This window comes from Drosophila obscura, unplaced genomic scaffold (assembly GCF_018151105.1).
Source record: "Drosophila obscura isolate BZ-5 IFL unplaced genomic scaffold, ASM1815110v1 contig_4, whole genome shotgun sequence".
NCBI lineage: Eukaryota > Metazoa > Arthropoda > Insecta > Diptera > Drosophilidae > Drosophila > Drosophila obscura.
Genome location: NW_024542828.1, coordinates 11,387,137 through 11,403,674, shown reverse-complemented (window position 1 = coordinate 11,403,674; position 16,538 = coordinate 11,387,137). Strand labels below are relative to the sequence as shown.

The window sequence follows — 16,538 nt, the reverse complement described above, 5'->3', positions numbered from 1 at the left end:
TATAGGGGACAGTGGAGTAGCACTAAATGGAACTTCACAGGTTGCCCACAGAATGGGCTGCCCAAGGGGCAGGCAGGAATCCACCATCCTGTGGAAACCACACAAATATCATAAATAATTGACTTATACATTTTTGCTCTCTTTTATTTGTTTTCATTGCTAATTTCAAATAATTGAATATAGAACTATTTTATTTATTTTTCATTTATCGATTATCATAAATATTTAACCGCTTAATATATACATATGGAAAAGGGAATGGAAAAGGAAATGCAAAATTAATGAAAAATCATTAAAAAATGAATGTAAACTGACTTGAAACTATGAATATTTTAGACCGTTTTAAGTGGCAGCTCTTTTGGTGTGGGAAATATTTGGGTCCTTCTCTGATTACAGCCAGCCCCCCCCCTTTGCCCCGACTAGCATTTCCCCTAATGACTTAATCGCACATTTAGGTGCGGGTGGGCCTAATCATCTGTGAGTAATCCAATTGGAATGCGAGTCACAGCCCGAAAAGGGGTGCCCAAAGATAACTCAATTCGTGCGAAGCCCTCTCCTCTCCTCCCCCACACTGCAACGTACCCCCTCTGTGGGTCACACTGTAGTCAGTCGTTCAATCGGCAGTCCCACTGTTCGTTCGTTCGTTCGTTCGTTCGTTCGTTCGCGTGCTCATTGTTCGCTTTATAATGTTGCAGCATTCTCCTGCGGCTTTTGTTTGCCGCAAAACAAACTGGGAAACTCCTTGCTTCCGCTCTCGCTCGGGCTCGCTCTGCCCCATGCATGAGTTGCCTTTCGAGGGCTTTTCATTTAGCTAATCCCCACTGTACTCGTGCGCTCATTCGATGCGATGTGATGCGATGCTTATTATGGCACCAGAGCAGAGCAGAGCCTCTGCCTCTGCCTTTGCCTCTTCCACAGCCTCCTCTGCCTGTGTGTTTTCCCTCTTGTTTTCGTTTTGCGCGGCATGCGGGTGTTTTTTCGGATCGCTCACTCAGTGGTGACTCCTCCTCCATCAGCTGTGTGTGGTCTGGTCTGGTCTGGTCTACTCTGGGGGTGTGTACACAATTTTGTTTTATGGTTTTTTAGTTATGAAACTGAAACTGAATTACATATGTATATGTGTGTAATGCGGCAGCAACAACAACAACAACAACAGATTTAAGCGATGCTCTACCCTTGCCTCGTGGCCCCTGCTGTTGGCTCTGATCTGATGTGGCTGCTGCCACTATTGTTGTGGCTGCCACTGTTTGTTGCTGCTCTTCTTTTTGTTGCTGGCATATTTACGCAGCATTTTTTGCATACTTAACAGAAAAAGATTCAACCGAGCCCCAAACCCGTAGGGTGCGAAGCTTTGGATACCCTTTAAGAATGGATCATACCCATACCCATGCCTGATGTATGGATATAGTCATACCCTTTAAGAATGGATCATACCCATACCCATGCCTGATGTATGGATATAGTCGATCTTCGAGACTTTAATAAGGATCAGTGGCAGATATCGTAATGGTTTTGTGCAGTCCAAGATGCTTCGTTCTCTGCGATTTAATGGGTATCGAAAATAACAGACAGCGTGGCAGCAGCAGCAGCAGCAGCATCAACAGCATGAGGAGGGGCGAGGGGAAAAGTAATGAAGCAAACTGTTGGCGGTTGGGATTGGTAGTGGCAGGATTTCAGGATTGAAGGGAGACGAGACCCAATGGCAGCAGCAACCGAGTACCGAGTACCGAGCACCGAGCACCGGGAACAGATAATATAAATGTTGTTTAAAGTTTAAACGCAAGCCGCAGGTTCTTCTCGTCCTTGCTTCTGCTGCTGCTGCTTTTGCTGCTGCTGCCAGTGGCATAGTCATAAAGTGATACATGAAACGATGCCCGAGCAGTCCATGGGTGAAATTGAACATTCCTGAGCGAGGACATGGAGGAGTAGGAGGCAGGCTCCTCTGAAAGCTCTGCATATGTAAACGGAGGGAGGCCTTTCTCTCTATCCCTCTCTGTCGCTCTCATCCTCATTCTGCTCGGACTCGTGCCATTCCGAGTACGATTGCCATTCAGAGTGGCAACGGGTATATGGAAAAGGGGCCTGGGATGCGGGCAGTTTGTGGCATGCAGCATTCCCATTCCCCATTCAGCATTTAGAGTGGGGCATAGACCGTATGAGAGGATGGAAGGATGGAACGTCTCTTCAGTCGCTTATTTGAATGCAATTGACTGAAGGCTTAGCCGGCATAATGTGCGGCCTGGACGGGGCTTAGTCTCCTGTTGGCGACATGTTGGCTTTTGGCTCAGCCATCGCTCTCCCATGGGAGCAACCACAGACAGGCAGACAAGCAGGCAGGCGGACAGATAGACAGACTGACAGATAGACAGCAGAGCAGCAACATCAACCAGTTGCAACAGCAGCGGCAGCAGTAGCAGCAACACGCATACATGTATTTCCGCATCCGCATCCGTTTCCGCTTTGTGCATTGCCAAGCAGCAAGAGGCAGCAAGAGGCAGCAGCGGCAGAGCCATGGAGTGGCAAGTGGAGACGTGGCAAGGATAGTCAGTGCCACTGACAGTGGCAACGACAGCAACAGCGACAACGGCAGTGACAACTGTCATGCTTTTATGGCCACATTTGCCAATTGTTTGCTGAATTGTTGACGTAAATGTCACTCGGATGAAAAGGCGGCGACTGTGGCACGGTCTCCGGTTTTCTGTCTCTGCCTTTGCCATTGCCACTGGCTTTGGCTTTGGCTCTGACTGTGGCTCCTTCTCCCATATTCTACGAGGCCGATATGTGAGCATGATTCCCTGGGCCTTGTTCATCGCATTACTCTGTCTTTGTGAGCTGCCGCTGGTGCCTGTGAGCCTTTCATATCCGCCTGCCCATTCACATCCGCCTCCACCATCCCACCACCACTCGCTTTCCTCGCAGTTAATCTTATTTAAGGGACAGTCGCCGTCGCCTGACAGATTATGCCACGTGAGCACAAGGGAAGTCAGTCTCCGACTCTGACTCTGACTCTGACTCTGCCTCTGCCTCTGACCAATCCACACCTGTTGTAATCATGCTGTAATCCTTCTGCAACTCGTTGCTGCCACAAATCCCCTCTGCCGCGCACCGACCCACTCTTTGAATCGGAAATTTCGATGCCTCAAAGGTAGCCTGTAGCCTGGTTACAGTAGAAGGATGAAGGGGAAGGAGATCTGATCTGATCTGTTGTGCCCACTGCAGTGGTTCGTCCGAGTGTATCGGATGGCAGAGTCAAAATAGATACAACCAATTGGCAAAGCAAACAATTTGATTCCATGAATTGCGATGATAATCAGACGACAGCTTGAATGACAGACAGAATGAATGAGTGAATGACTCACAGAATGAATACATGAATAAATGAATTAATGTTCGTGCCGAGTTACGAGTATATTTATTCTGTCATCTTGCCTCACAGCTGCTCTCTCTGCTTTCTCATTTCAGCTTTCCAAGGAACATGAACATCGCCTGGCCGCAATTGTTATGGTAATTTATGTTCCATTCCCCTTAAACGAAACGAAACCAGCAAAACAAAAAGATTTACAGATTTCTTAGAATGTCAGAAAAGTCCCCGAGATGAAATATTCACTTGGGGCTTACAAAATTTAATGTGAGTTTCAATTATTTTGAAAATCACAGCGAAGGTTTTGGGCAGGTTCCCCTTAAACTGGGCTGAAATTCAATTCGGAAAAATATTTACTTCCCAGGGTGTACGTTGAAAGAGAACGAAAACGAAAACCAATAGTTCACTCTCCGTTCCTGGTGGGATGCGACTGTGGAGCACTTTACTTGAGAATACCACTTGAATGGTTGGTCTTTGATGTTTTTTCAGGGTGTTTCGATAGTTAAAAAAATAGCACCCTGCGAGGGCGGTGCATTTCCATTGCCTTTCTCATACCGATGAGCGGAACGGGCCTCAACATTGTAATCTTTTGCGAGAAGCAGTAGCTGGCGCAGGGAAGGGGTGAGCCTTCAAATTGCGTTTATTGCTCAAACAAACCGTCGTGGCAGATGGCCCCGAAGTCGTTTTGGTTGCTGGTAATGGGGGGAATGGTTACAACAGTAACACCATTAAAGATGGATGCGGGAGGACGGGAGGATGGGGGCAGCTGCTGCTGCACCAGAGGCATGCAACTCTTCTCATCATGATATACCTTCCGCTTGGCCGCCGCCGGCAGGCTCCATCGTGCCCCCGTTGCTTGCCCCTGCTGCTTGGCTGCAGCGTTGTTGGTTTTAATTCAATTTAACAATCTTTTTTTGCGCTTCTCGCTTTTTGTTGTTTTTTCCGCTTTTCTTTGCACTTTTGCGCTCTGTTTTCGCCTGTGCGCTGCCTGTGCCTCTGCCGCAGCGTTATGTGTGCCTTGCATTGTTGCAACAGCAGCAGCAGCGGAGGCAGCGAAGCCAAGCGGAAGCGGCAGCAGAGCAGCAGCAGAAGCAGCAACAGCAACAGAAGCAGCGACGCGAGCCATTAGTGCAAATGAAATTGCATTTTGTGTGCCCCAAACACTCAAAGAAATTTAATCAAAGGCGTGCTGACTGCTGCCTGCGTTTGGCATATTTTCCTATATACAACACACAGACACGTAAATATCTACATACATATGTATATCTATAGATAAATGTGTTTGCGTGAATATCTGGTTATTATTATATCTTGTTTTTTATTACCATTAAATCGACTGCAACGTTAGTTTGGTCAGCACGAGTACGAGGAGAAGTAATTGCGGATAATATTTTCCAATATTTCATAAATTGTGCACTGAATGGACAGGTTCTCTGCTCAGTTCCCGCCCCACTCACCCACTTTGGGGCTGGCTCCTGTTCAGGTAGCAATCAAATGATATCAGAATATTACCATCCCACTCCCCCTGCATGGATGATGGAGCAGAGAGAGAGAGAATTTCGGAGTAGAGTGGAGCAGTGGAGTAATTGGAACGTATTCATCATCATTTGCGAGCATTTTGGCCATTAGGAGCAGCTTATGCCCATTGACGAGTAGGCTCCAGGGGGAGTGCGGTGCGGTACGGTGGGGTGGTGTGGCGGCTCTAGCAATCTATTCAAATGAATGATGAATAACATGCATTAAATAATGCCCAAGTGAGTGCCTGCGCCTGCCTGCCCCGAGCGTGTGTTTGTTTGCGCCTCATTATTACTCCTCTTTCCGCCATTCGCAGCATCCATCTGAAAATATTAATTAAAATTAAATGCAAATCGGATCCTCTTCATGGATAGCAGCTTCTACTCCTATCGGCATCAGCATCATCAGGTGGAATCAATTACGCCTTGACCCACTTCTGAGGCAGGCAGCCAGGCAGGCAGCGCCTTGCGCCTTGCACTTGACAATAATTAAGCCGCATTTCCTTTTGGGGCAACATTTGGGTGATTTATTGCTACGCTACGGGTGCCTATCTATCAGTCTTATCAACTATAAATGGGTGTGGGATACAGGCTGTAGGACAAGTGTTTGTTTAGGGACTTGCACGTACACACACACATGGAAACGGATAACTAACTCTAAACACAGGGAGCCTTAATAATACTTGGTAAATTTCAATAGAGAAAATATATAAAATGGAACATTGGAACCCCCCCATTTAGTTCCATGCCACACGCTTGCGGGCAAACTTCGGTGGCATCGCAGACTGCGATGTGACGACATTCATGGAGCGCGTCTTGTCGAGACGCGGCGAGTCGATGCCGCCGCGCACTGGCGGCAAATCCTGCCACACATCCAGATTGAGGTTCGAGAACGAGTTGCTCACTTTGGGGACATCGTTCTGCTCGGCTGGATCCCCATCCGCCGCAGAGAGATCCGTGGAGGATGACGCAGAAATCGGGTCAGATGATGCTGATCCCTGCTCTCCGGTGCTCATCTGCTCCAGCTGCTTGGTGGCCTGCTCGATGCCAGAGAGATGTGTGCTGCGGAGCTCCAAGAGTGCCTGCTGCTGGCTGACATTCTCCTGCAGGAGCCCACTCAGGCACTCCTTCTCCGTGTCGATGAGCTTCGAGAGCTCCTGGTAGCGCTGCAAGTGCTGCTCGCGCCAGTTATCCTCGCAGCGCTGGAGGTTGGCCTTGGCCTCCGACTCGTACATGGCCTCGATTTGGGTGCAGGCCAGCTGCTCGGACTCCAGCTGCTGCTTGTACTTCTCGAGCAGCGGATGGAGCTCCTCGGTGCGGACCACGTACTTGGCCATGCGCTCGAGCAGATTAATGCACAGCGAGATCTGGCGGCGACTCGCCTCGCTGCGGTTGCGGATGAACACCTTGATCTTGTTCAGGTTGAAGGCCTGCCCGGTGTCGGGGCGCTGCAGGACAAGGGCCGTGCTCTCCTCCAGCAGCTGCTTCTCCTTCTCCAGCTCCCCGATGAACAGACGGAAGTGCTGCTCCTCCTCCTTGAGCTTCTCGGCCTCCACCTGGCGCTGGCGCAGCTCCACCATGTGCGACTCCTGCAGCGCACGGATCTCCTTCACCTGCTGCTCCTGGATCTGCTGGCGCTCTTTCTGTGCCAGCTCCGTGCGGCTGATCTCCTGCTGCAGCAGCAGCTTCCGCTCGGCATTCAATGCCTCCTGCTCCTCCCGCTCCTTCTGCTGCTCGATCTGTTTGTCCAGCCAATTGAGCTTCGCCAGCACCTCGTTGTCGGACTTGGACTGGTAGAGAAACTTCTCGTCGTCCACCCCATGCCGCCAACGGCCGTACAGTTTGGCCTCCATCTCGAGCTTTCGCTTGAGCTGCTCCTGCTCCTTCAGGGACTGATTGACACGCCCCAGCAGCTGCGTGTCCGCGGAGTACTCTCTGGGCCGACGCTTGCGGCCCATCTCGATGTCGTAGGCCTCGTTCTCCGTGTCCAGGAGCTCCCGCAGCCTGCCCTTGCGCTCTGTGAGGTCAATGTCCTTCTGCTTCTGATTCTTGCGGTTCTGCAGCTTCTTGTCAGCCTTCTCGTAGTACTCCTTGTTGGTCCAGTTCTCGAAGCGCGTCGTCACCTTGCCCCAGTGGTCGTAGTAGCGGTTCACCGCCTGCGTGGCCTGAACGCGAGTGTTCTCCTGCTCCCTGCGCTGCGCGTATGCGGCATGCTGCTGATTGAGTCGCCCCGCCATCCTTGCTGCTTGGTTGTGCTGTTCACTGCAAAGAGAGAGAGGGAACGAGAGAGAGGGAAAGATGAGGCGCCAGTTGGTTGACAAGTTCATAAACTTTTAAATTGGGGCCAAGGCGGCAGGCAGCAGCAGGCAGCAGCAGCAAGACAAGTGGCAGCGTAACTTCAATTTGCCATTTTTCTTGCTTCTGCTTTTCCTGCTGGCTGTCCTTAAGCACACAGCGGACATCGCAACGGAAGTGTCGCCACTGGACACTGGAGCCTTAACTTTATTCGATTAGCTGAAGGACACGACCACTTTGCCCTAAAAGGATGCGAGATGTACCTCTCTGTCTCTCTGTGTCTCTGGCTGCAGCAACAGCTACAGATTTGTATTTCTATTCCTATTCCAGTAACCAGAAATGGACCGAATTTGTTCTATGAATCTATTCCGTATTTCCGTTGAATGTTGAATGTTCGCCTGCTGAAAACTGAAACTGAAATCTGATGCCACAAATGGAATGCCTTCAGCCTTTCCCCCTTCGGCCACTCTGTTTGGGTATGGCCTGCTGCGACCAGAATACGCGTTATGGTTTTTGCCCCACTGCCGCTGATGCTGCTGCAACAGCCAGGTCATCACCGCAGCTGTCACTAACTGCCAGAGCACCAGAGGAGGAGTAGCAGCAGCCAAAGCGCAAAAATATGGCAAAATCCGGGTCCACTATCCCTCATGGCTTCCCTTTTGGATCCCTGACCCGGGCACGCTGTTCCGCTGCCAGTTCCAGGCCGCCTTTCAGCCCAAGCCGCCCATCTATCACCAAAGGACGACGCACTACAATCTGTCAGAGGAGGAGCAGCAGCAGCCTGGAATCTGAGATGCAAATGACCGGGCCAAAACCCGAGGGGTAACTAATTTCCCAGAGATTTATGGGCGGCACGAAGCGCATTGATATATGCCAAATTGTTTACAAATTGATTGCATTATTAATAATGCCCACAGAGAGTGAGAGACAGAGGAACGGAGGGGCACGGAGAGGTGGCGCCTCATTCGCAATTCAATGGAAAAGCCAAGCAAGGTGTCAGGATGCGGGAAAGGGGGATTCGATGGTGGCTTTACATGAAATGTAAAATATTCCAACAAAGTACTCTCCTTATGTCATATGACAGACGACAAACTTTGGCAATAAATCAAACAATGTGGCGGCAGGCGGATCCTGATGGTAGATGGTGGGATGATGGACGGGGGTATGGGGGATGGGGTATTCGGTTCGTTTGTGGGTTATTTCGAACCTAAGGAGGCGTGCCACACACGTGGCACCAGCCAAATGCCAAGATGCCACCACTCGTATAGACTTAATACACTTTCGGCACACACAAATTCACTTCCTTAATTGAAATTTTAATTTGAATACTTTGGCGAAAGTTTTGGCCCCCAGCCAGCAACAGAGACAGAAAGTGAGAGAGAGAAAGAGAGAGAGAGAGAGAGAGAGTGGGTGCCTGCTTCTCTGATTCCCTGGCAGCAATAACAAACAGCCAAAAAGTCGCCGAAATCCATGTCCTCTCCCCTCGATTTCCACCCTTCGATTCCAGCCCTCGCTTCGGCATCGTTTGGTACATGGCTCAGAGCTTTTCAATTTACGCGCCTCGCAAGTCGTTTGTCATTTTATGCCCCTCTAATATATGGCATGTGCGTGAGCATCCTCCCATTTTCCGCGAGGATGCGAGGACAACCAATTTCTGTATCTGCGCTTCCCTGGCTCTACCAGCAGCAGGACAGGAGGGTGGGCAGGAGGGTGTAAGGGTGTTCCTCCTTCTAACCAGCAAAGCATAACTAATCTGCCTAGACAATGATACGGCTATGGCTACAACATCTGATGAATTGTGCACCCAAAAGGTTCCATTTCGCTCGTGCCTGCTCGCTGGTTAGGCTAGTGACAAAATAGAGACAGACACCTACATATATGTATGTATGTAGAGCTAGAAATGGTGGATACAGTGAGAGAAAAGAAGGAGTACCACAATCAGAGATGTCTTTGAACTTGGTCGGAAATACGATTTTTGCAAGTGAAAATGATCTTTACACTGAAGAGCAATTTAGTATTCCAACGAGCTCGAATATTTAATGCATCTAAATCAAAAAATAATCTTCCTCTCCATGCATTCAATCGATTTATGTATGTATATACGTATCTACTACTCTAATAACCTTTTGACCCGCATTGCTATGTATACTATGAGCATTCCATCAGTAAATAGTTCTGTAAATACCTCTGCCCTGCACATTCCTTTCCTTTTGTTTTTCCCGCAGTGTAATGGACTGTGAAGTGACTGGCTGGCTGTACAGCAACAAAGAGGTTTTCATGGAGGCCGCAGGGATTCCCCTTTTAATACCAACAGCATGCCACCCCAATCCCCCCCACTATCCCTTCCATTGCTTCGATTGCAATTACTTTTGTTAATTGTAATACACACACACACACTCGCACACAGATACATTCATATACTACATATTGCTATTTATTTATCTAATGTGTGGAGTGAGGAGTGAGGCTTCTAAGGCCGTTGATAATGTTTACCTTGGTGCGAATGTGAATACCCTACCCTGATCGAAACAAATCAACACAGACAAAAACTATGCTTGTGATTACGAGTATTTGTGGTGTGATTTTTATTTTTATTGTACAAGTAAGTGCTTGGTATTTTTCATCGGTGTAGAAGCAGCGCAGAGCGTGCCAAGGCGTAGTTAGTGGTTGGGACAGAGGCCGCGGTAGCGGCAGCGGCACACTTAATACCCCTGATAAGATGGCCGATTAGTGCGACGAACCATCAACTATGGAGCCATGGGAACAATGGCCAGCATTCTTCTCTTTTCTGGGGAAGGGGAAACAGCAAAGGACCGACTAGAGGATGCCCTAAATCTTTAGATACGGAGCAATTCGAAAAGCAGAATCCTTTTATGGCGCTTAGAGTACAAACATACGTTTATATCTATTTCCAATCAGAGTCCATGAAGGGATTGGTTTTCTCTCCCCTTGTGACCATCATGCTGCATACACCTTCCCAAAGATAGAGCATCTATAGATAACAAGAACTCTTCTAATCAAAGCCACTTGTCCCACACACCGATACATGGCGCTGGCTCTCTAGGGTCCACACTTTCAATTGAGTGTTCGAAGGCTTGGCCGTATCACGTTTTCGGACTTCATTCAGTTTGCCACGCAACATGGGCGACAAGACGTCTGGATCAACCGCCATCTCCGTGGCACCGCAAGCCAGCGAGCTGCAAAAAGAGTTTGAGGAACAACAGCTGGCAACAATTTGTGGTAAGTACCGCGCGCAACTATTTGCTGTTCAAAAGTATTCAACTATTTCAAAGAGCGCGTTCGAGAAAAAATTTCCCCTTTTTCTGAAGGGTAATAAATTTAGAAGCTCATGCGGTAGGAAAAACGAGGGGCGTGTGGCAGGCGTGGTGCTGCGTGTTTACCTTGCCACAAGCATAAACAAAAGCAAAAAGCGGGAGGCAGAAAATGAGTCTGCGATTTGGACTTCCTTTGGCTGCTGCTGCTGCGGCGCCAGAACGCATCTGGTGGTCTCTCCCCAGCGTTCCGGCGGTAGATCCCCCGAATATTTCGACCTGAAAAACCTGTGTGCCCCACCGCATCCCTCTCTCCATCTCTCTCGTTCTCTCTGTGAGAAGCAACAAAAGAAACAGATACAGATTCAGCCATAAATCGACAACGGAAAATAAAATGCTGTTAATTTGTCTATCCGTCCAATCTCCGTTCCGACACTCCGACTAAAGCAATTTAATACCCGCATTTGCCGCCGCATTTGCAGCGCATTTTGGACTTCCCCCAAAAACCGACAAACGGACAGACGACCGACCACAGCAGTCAGGGGATCCCCAGTCCTCGAAAAACAACAAGGCAAACAACCAAAAAAAAAAAAGAAGAGTATACCCGGAGATGGTAGGCAAAGAAAGCAGCAGCAGCATGTGACAAACAGAGAGACAGCAAATTTAGATGCTGCTGAAGAGATTATCGCAGTGAACAGATCACGGGATACAAGAAAACGATATGGATACGATACTGTATTGAAAAAGGACAGAATACTAGCCCAGATATGATCTGCCATAGGATAGTAGATTTATAATGAAAAGAATAGCCTTGAAAGAAGCAAAATAATAACGAAATGGTTCAAATATCATAGAACAAAGTTCATTAGATCTACAAAAGCCCTAGCAGTGACTCGAGAACTTCCAAGTGGCAAGTCACGACAAGGCGAGAGTCACCCACAAAGATGAACAAACGACAATCGGAAATTGTGCTTGTATCTTCCACCTTGTATAATCCATAAAATAATGAATAGACCAAGGAGAGAGATACATATACTCGTATAATATAAGATAGCATGTATAGTAATCCGTGACTGCTGATGGGAGAACCTTGGGGGGTTCTGTCTATGGGATCGTGGTTCGTACAACTATTGTATTGTGTGGAATGGAAATATTGTCAACGAGCAACTTCCCCCCGGCAGCTGATTTACGGCTGCGATAGAGCAATAGAGCGATTGTACGGGAACGGGAACGGAACCCTTATCTGCTGCTGGCGACCTTCAAGACTGACCGATATTGAACCGACGATACTCGTACGTACCGTAGCGTAGCCCGCATTAAGACCACTGATCCATAACAATCCACACAGCGCCGCATGATTATCTAATTGTCCACTAACTAAAACACAGTTATAATTGCCACCCACCGCCCCCCCCTCCCACTTGTCATTCGGAAGTTGTGATTGCAGACTGCGAGGCGTGAATTCTTCCCCAGAGACTGTTCAAAGTTTACGACGATTAACCTTAATTGCATATCGGAGTGAGCAATATCTCGTCCCCCGTCCCTTAATGGGGGGGGAGGAATCGACAGTCACGCTGACACGTGCATCAAACCGCTTGGCAACCGCAAGAACAACACATTGGAGCTGTGGAAAATTGAAACGCAGCGATTCGTTTCGTATATTCAGTGCATCCAATTGCAAAAATACATATGTAGAAATGGTTGATTCTGTTTGAAATTTTATTCTTGCTTGAAGGTGTGTATATTTTTCTGCATTTGCCAACTCCACATCATAACTGTAGTACCCTTTGTAAGGGTGTTCAAAAAAAGAACCCTTTTGCAGTGGGGGAAAAAGTACCGGAACGCGGTTCAAATGAGGCCAACGAGTTTGCACGACGCCGAGTAATTCACATCGAACCAGCAGCGGACAGTCGACAGACAGTGGGCATATCACATCTCACATTTCATTTCGACCATAGTCTGACCTTTGCCAAACGCCGCAGCAATCCCCGGCAATCCCCACCCTACTGATAACAGCTACAGTCGCAGCGACAGCTAATGCAGAGACTGAGTTTGAAAGCTCTCTCTCTCTCTATCTCTGGCAGAGGAGTGAGAGCGGAAGTGAGCGAGCGGCGAGCGCAAATGATGATCGGCCGTTGGCAATAAGTTTCATGCGATTAAAAATTTGTTTGGCATTGCGGGCCGTCGACGACGACAGCGCGGCAGTGGCAGCAGCGGCAGCGGCAGCAGCGGTAGCAGCAGCAGAGTTTCGTTCCGATTTTTTCGCGTTCGTCTATAAACACAGGTGCGCCCTTATGCTGGCCACATTCGCGCTTGTGATACGAAAACGAAACATAACCCAAGCCAAGAGACTCTCTGCGCTATGTGAGGCACCCATTCGCACCCAAAAAGTTACGCGTTCGCACCACCAAAGCACCACAGAGTGACCTTCGCACTACAATCGAAATTTTTGCACAATTCTTGCCACTGCAAAAACAAAACATTTAAAGAAGCAGCAAAAGCAACAACAACGCGACAAAGCGAAGAGAAGAGAAGAGAAGCGAGAAACAATCCACACAAAAAGTTCCTAAATCAAAGTCACATTTGTGCAAACAAAACACACGAAAAAGTTCCTAACAAGAGAGACGAGACCCGCCAGACAGAGCAGAGATCTAACAGCAAGTTTAACAACAACTCTAGCAGCAGAACAGGAGTATCAGCAGCAGCAGCAGCAACATCAGAAGGAGGAGAAACAGAGACAGCATGACGGCACTGGGATTAGTTCTGCTATCAATGATGGGTAAGTGTGTAAGCGAGACAGTGGGGTTGGGAGGGGGAGACAGTGAGTGGTCTTATCGCATGCCCCTGAACATTGCCATAAAACATTCGGTTACCTTATCTCTCTGCCACATTCTGCACATCTATCACACCTGCAATCAGCGTCAGTCGAGCAGAGATACGACATATAGGAATATCGCATGCGTATTACATATGCAAGGGGGAGATGGGGCATACATACATACATATGTGATTTTTTTTTGTTCAATTAATTACTGACATTTAACAAAATTGTCATTTACGGCTTGACAGCCAGCGCCCCAGTGCGACGGAGTGAAATTGTTTTTGATTTTAATATGCATAATAATTTGCGCACCCTAACTTTTGCGGGAGAGAGTCGCGTCCTTCCATTTCTGCATGTCTTTAGGCGCACATATGTATGTATGGCAAGTGATGGCAAGTGTGGGCACGTGTAAGCAGTGTAAGAAGTGTAAGCAAAAGATTTGCACGAATGAGAGCGATCATGAAAGCTTGTTGATCTCCGTCCAGAAGAGCATCCCTTCTTCGACTGTATCCCTGACCATTCGGCTTCTGCTCTTCTGTTTTTATTTCGCTCTTTTTCTGCCGCTTTCATTGTGTTTTTTGCCGTTGCTTGCACTCGATTCTTTTTTTACCCTCCCGTTGACTTCTGCTTTTGTTTTTGTTGTAATCGAGCGTGACTTAATTTCGCACATTCCTCCATCCCTCCGCGCTCCTCATACGGTACGGTATGTACGGTACAATGTATTCTCGTGTACGGTGTACGGTGTGCGGTTATTTGTTTAATGAGCGTTGGATGGAATGACGGACTCCTCCAAACTCTGCAGAGCATCGTCAACATAATAATAATAATAATAATATTGAAATGTCTCTATTATGTGCTTTGCCTGATTAAAAACAAACAATTACCCAAGGGACTCGCGACTCCCTCTTTTCTGCCACTCTGCTTTTGCTCTCCCTCTCTCTCTTTCTCTCTGTGTCTCTGTCACACTAATTATTTGCTGGTAATTTAAATACCTCAATTATGCGACAATTTAATCAGAAGCGAAAAGGAAACGACAGCGAAAAGACGGGAACGAACTTGTGGGGGTTCTGATAACACGGCCCGGCCCCACGGATTAATCGAAAATTATCAAAGAACTTTGCGCCTTCGCCTCGAAATTGCTTTCTGTAATGAAATGAGTGTGTGCTTCCCCCCCGAACACTAAAGCAAGGCTTTAGTTTGCCATGCCCACCCCTTCCCTTCGACACATTTCGCGTGTGTACGCGATAGTAACGTTTAATATTCGTAGTGTGTAAAAGGGATGGAGTGAGTGAGTGAGTGTGTGTGGGGCGTGTGGCATGTGTCAGGGGGTGAGAGGAAGATTGATAGATAGCGAGTGTGAGAGTGCCACAAAGTTTGCAACATTGATTAGGCCAACGCGAGTTTTAATGTTTACTTTATTAGGCCGGCGTAATTAGGGTAACAATTAGGAAGCGGAGCGGGGGATCGTGGAGCAACTCTTGCCGGGGCTTTGCTGTAAATATAAATGTAATTAACATGTTACACACACACACACACTAAAAAGTAAATTGTATAAATTTAACAGCCAACGATTTGGCAGTTCCCCCATTCCCACTACCCCAAACACACACCTCTCACACCTTCGTGTCCCTTCCTCCTGCTCCTCCGCATTCCTGGCGGCTCCTTCCTTCCTGCTCTGTTTATTATTCAAGCACGCGCCGCCAATGGAGGAGTCCCGGACACGATAGGATAGGTGCCAGAGCTTTCGCTCTCTCTAAATTTTAATTAGAAACTGCCGCTATTAAGTTAGTCAAGTGCTCCCTGTGCTCCACGCCCCCCGTTCTTCCTCCCTCCTCCTTCACCGCTTTTCCGTCTAAGTTTTCCGTATGCATATAAATGCGAGAGGCGAGTGGCGGGAGGGGGGCGTGAATGTATCCCGAAGTTTTGGCAGACGTTGGCAAACATGCAAGAGGAGAACCTTCCCCCTCCCCTGTGTTTGCCAGCTCCCCCACGCACATACAACAAATTTTGAATGAAATAGTTTTGGATTCGAGTCAACATTTGCATTTATGACTCACGGAGGGGAAGCGGCTACGGCTACGGCTAAGTCGAAACGAATGCGAGCGGAACGGAACTTCTTTCTGCGGGGTCCCCGCAAAAGCCATTGATAGATGGCTAGCACCTGTTGCTATTGGTCTTCCCCCCTCTTCACCACTTCCCCTTTGGCTGATGGTCGGTCGTTTAATAATTTCAAAGCTTTTCGACGCTTTAAGCTGAATCATGCTGATGCCGATGCAACAGTAGAGCCGAATTTGGAATACCCTAAAAGAGGATAAAGTTTGAATATAATGAACTGAGGAGAGATCCCGATTTCTTCATTCCCCGCTCAGCAATAAATGAGAGATTACTAAACAAGAGAAAATCGTTTGTCTGAACAGATATAACCTTGACATGCCCTACCTGAAAAGACATACAAATCCAACAAACCTAACAAACCACAGTTTAGCATATTAAATATTTCGGTTCAGCATGAAGAAGTGTGAATACCCTAGAGCTGGGGAGTAGAAGAATGTTTGATCGCTTAGAGTTTGCTATAGGGCTTCGGGGATTGCAATGCATTCATTAATGCAATGCATGCATTACATTTCCTGACATCTGGAAGAACATTTCACTATTATAATTAAGATAAATCGCAACGCCTGCCAAAACTTACATATCCCCCTGCACACTGCTATGAAAGTCAACCGAAGAAACGTCAATCGTTAGCATATTCAATACACGGTGGCTGCGCTGCGACAGAGACTGAGTGCCGGCTGATCTTCGGTCTTCGGCTGATGACGATTGCGATTGCCAATCGTAGTTGACTCGCAACTTGTTTTGCTCTCTTCTATGCCCACCTCTCTCTCTCGCGATGGCTAACGGGGAACTTTGTGGCTGGCGTTCGGGGGAATTGGGAAGCCAGCGTGTCAGTGCATGTTCGCGCCTCTCACTGGAACCGCAGACACCGCAGCAGACAACGCGTGTGGGGGAGCAACAGCAACCCACACATCGGCTATCATTTATCAATGGAATGTGAGCGATGCACGGTAGCAGCACAGCAGCACCGCAGCACCGCAGACCACACCCACACCCAGCACCTAGAAGCTGGCACCTCCGCCCCACCACTTTCCTTTGCAATTACGGCGGACAGAGTTTGGTGCGAGATTTCAACGCAAACAGAAGCCTCTGTCTCTCTATTGGAGCGTGTCGCGGGGTAGAAGTCTGCGGGCGTTGTTCTGTGTGTTTAAGACAAGCAA

General features: G+C 48.1%; 2 protein-coding genes across 8 annotated transcripts in view; one reads left to right on the top strand and one right to left on the bottom strand.

Moving 5' to 3' along the window:
* Positions 1-1,586: 1,586 nt before the first annotated feature.
* Positions 1,587-16,538, top strand: part of LOC111070273 (peptidoglycan-recognition protein LB) — a 15,894-nt gene continuing 942 nt past the window's right edge. Inside the window, exons 1-2 of one of the 6 annotated variants that reach the window (XM_041595155.1) lie at positions 1,587-1,598; positions 13,148-13,221. In XM_041595155.1, the coding sequence (XP_041451089.1) occupies positions 13,185-13,221 (37 nt within the window). In that variant the 5' untranslated portion in view covers positions 1,587-1,598; positions 13,148-13,184. Of the gene's footprint in view, positions 1,599-10,287; positions 10,411-12,633; positions 13,222-13,889; positions 13,967-16,209; positions 16,315-16,379; positions 16,520-16,538 lie in introns of those variants that run through there. The other 5 variants (XM_022360714.2, XM_022360715.2, XM_022360719.2 and 2 more) reach the window with 5 other exon arrangements.
* Positions 5,380-16,538, bottom strand: part of LOC111070272 (trichoplein keratin filament-binding protein) — a 26,212-nt gene continuing 15,053 nt past the window's right edge. Inside the window, exons 1-2 of one of the 2 annotated variants that reach the window (XM_022360712.2) lie at positions 7,434-7,576; positions 5,380-7,137 (exon numbers count right to left, since the gene is read on the bottom strand). In XM_022360712.2, the coding sequence (XP_022216404.2) occupies positions 5,613-7,112 (1,500 nt within the window). In that variant the 5' untranslated portion in view covers positions 7,113-7,137; positions 7,434-7,576 and the 3' untranslated portion in view covers positions 5,380-5,612. Of the gene's footprint in view, positions 7,138-7,433; positions 7,577-16,538 lie in introns of those variants that run through there. The other variant, XM_022360713.2, reaches the window with a different exon arrangement.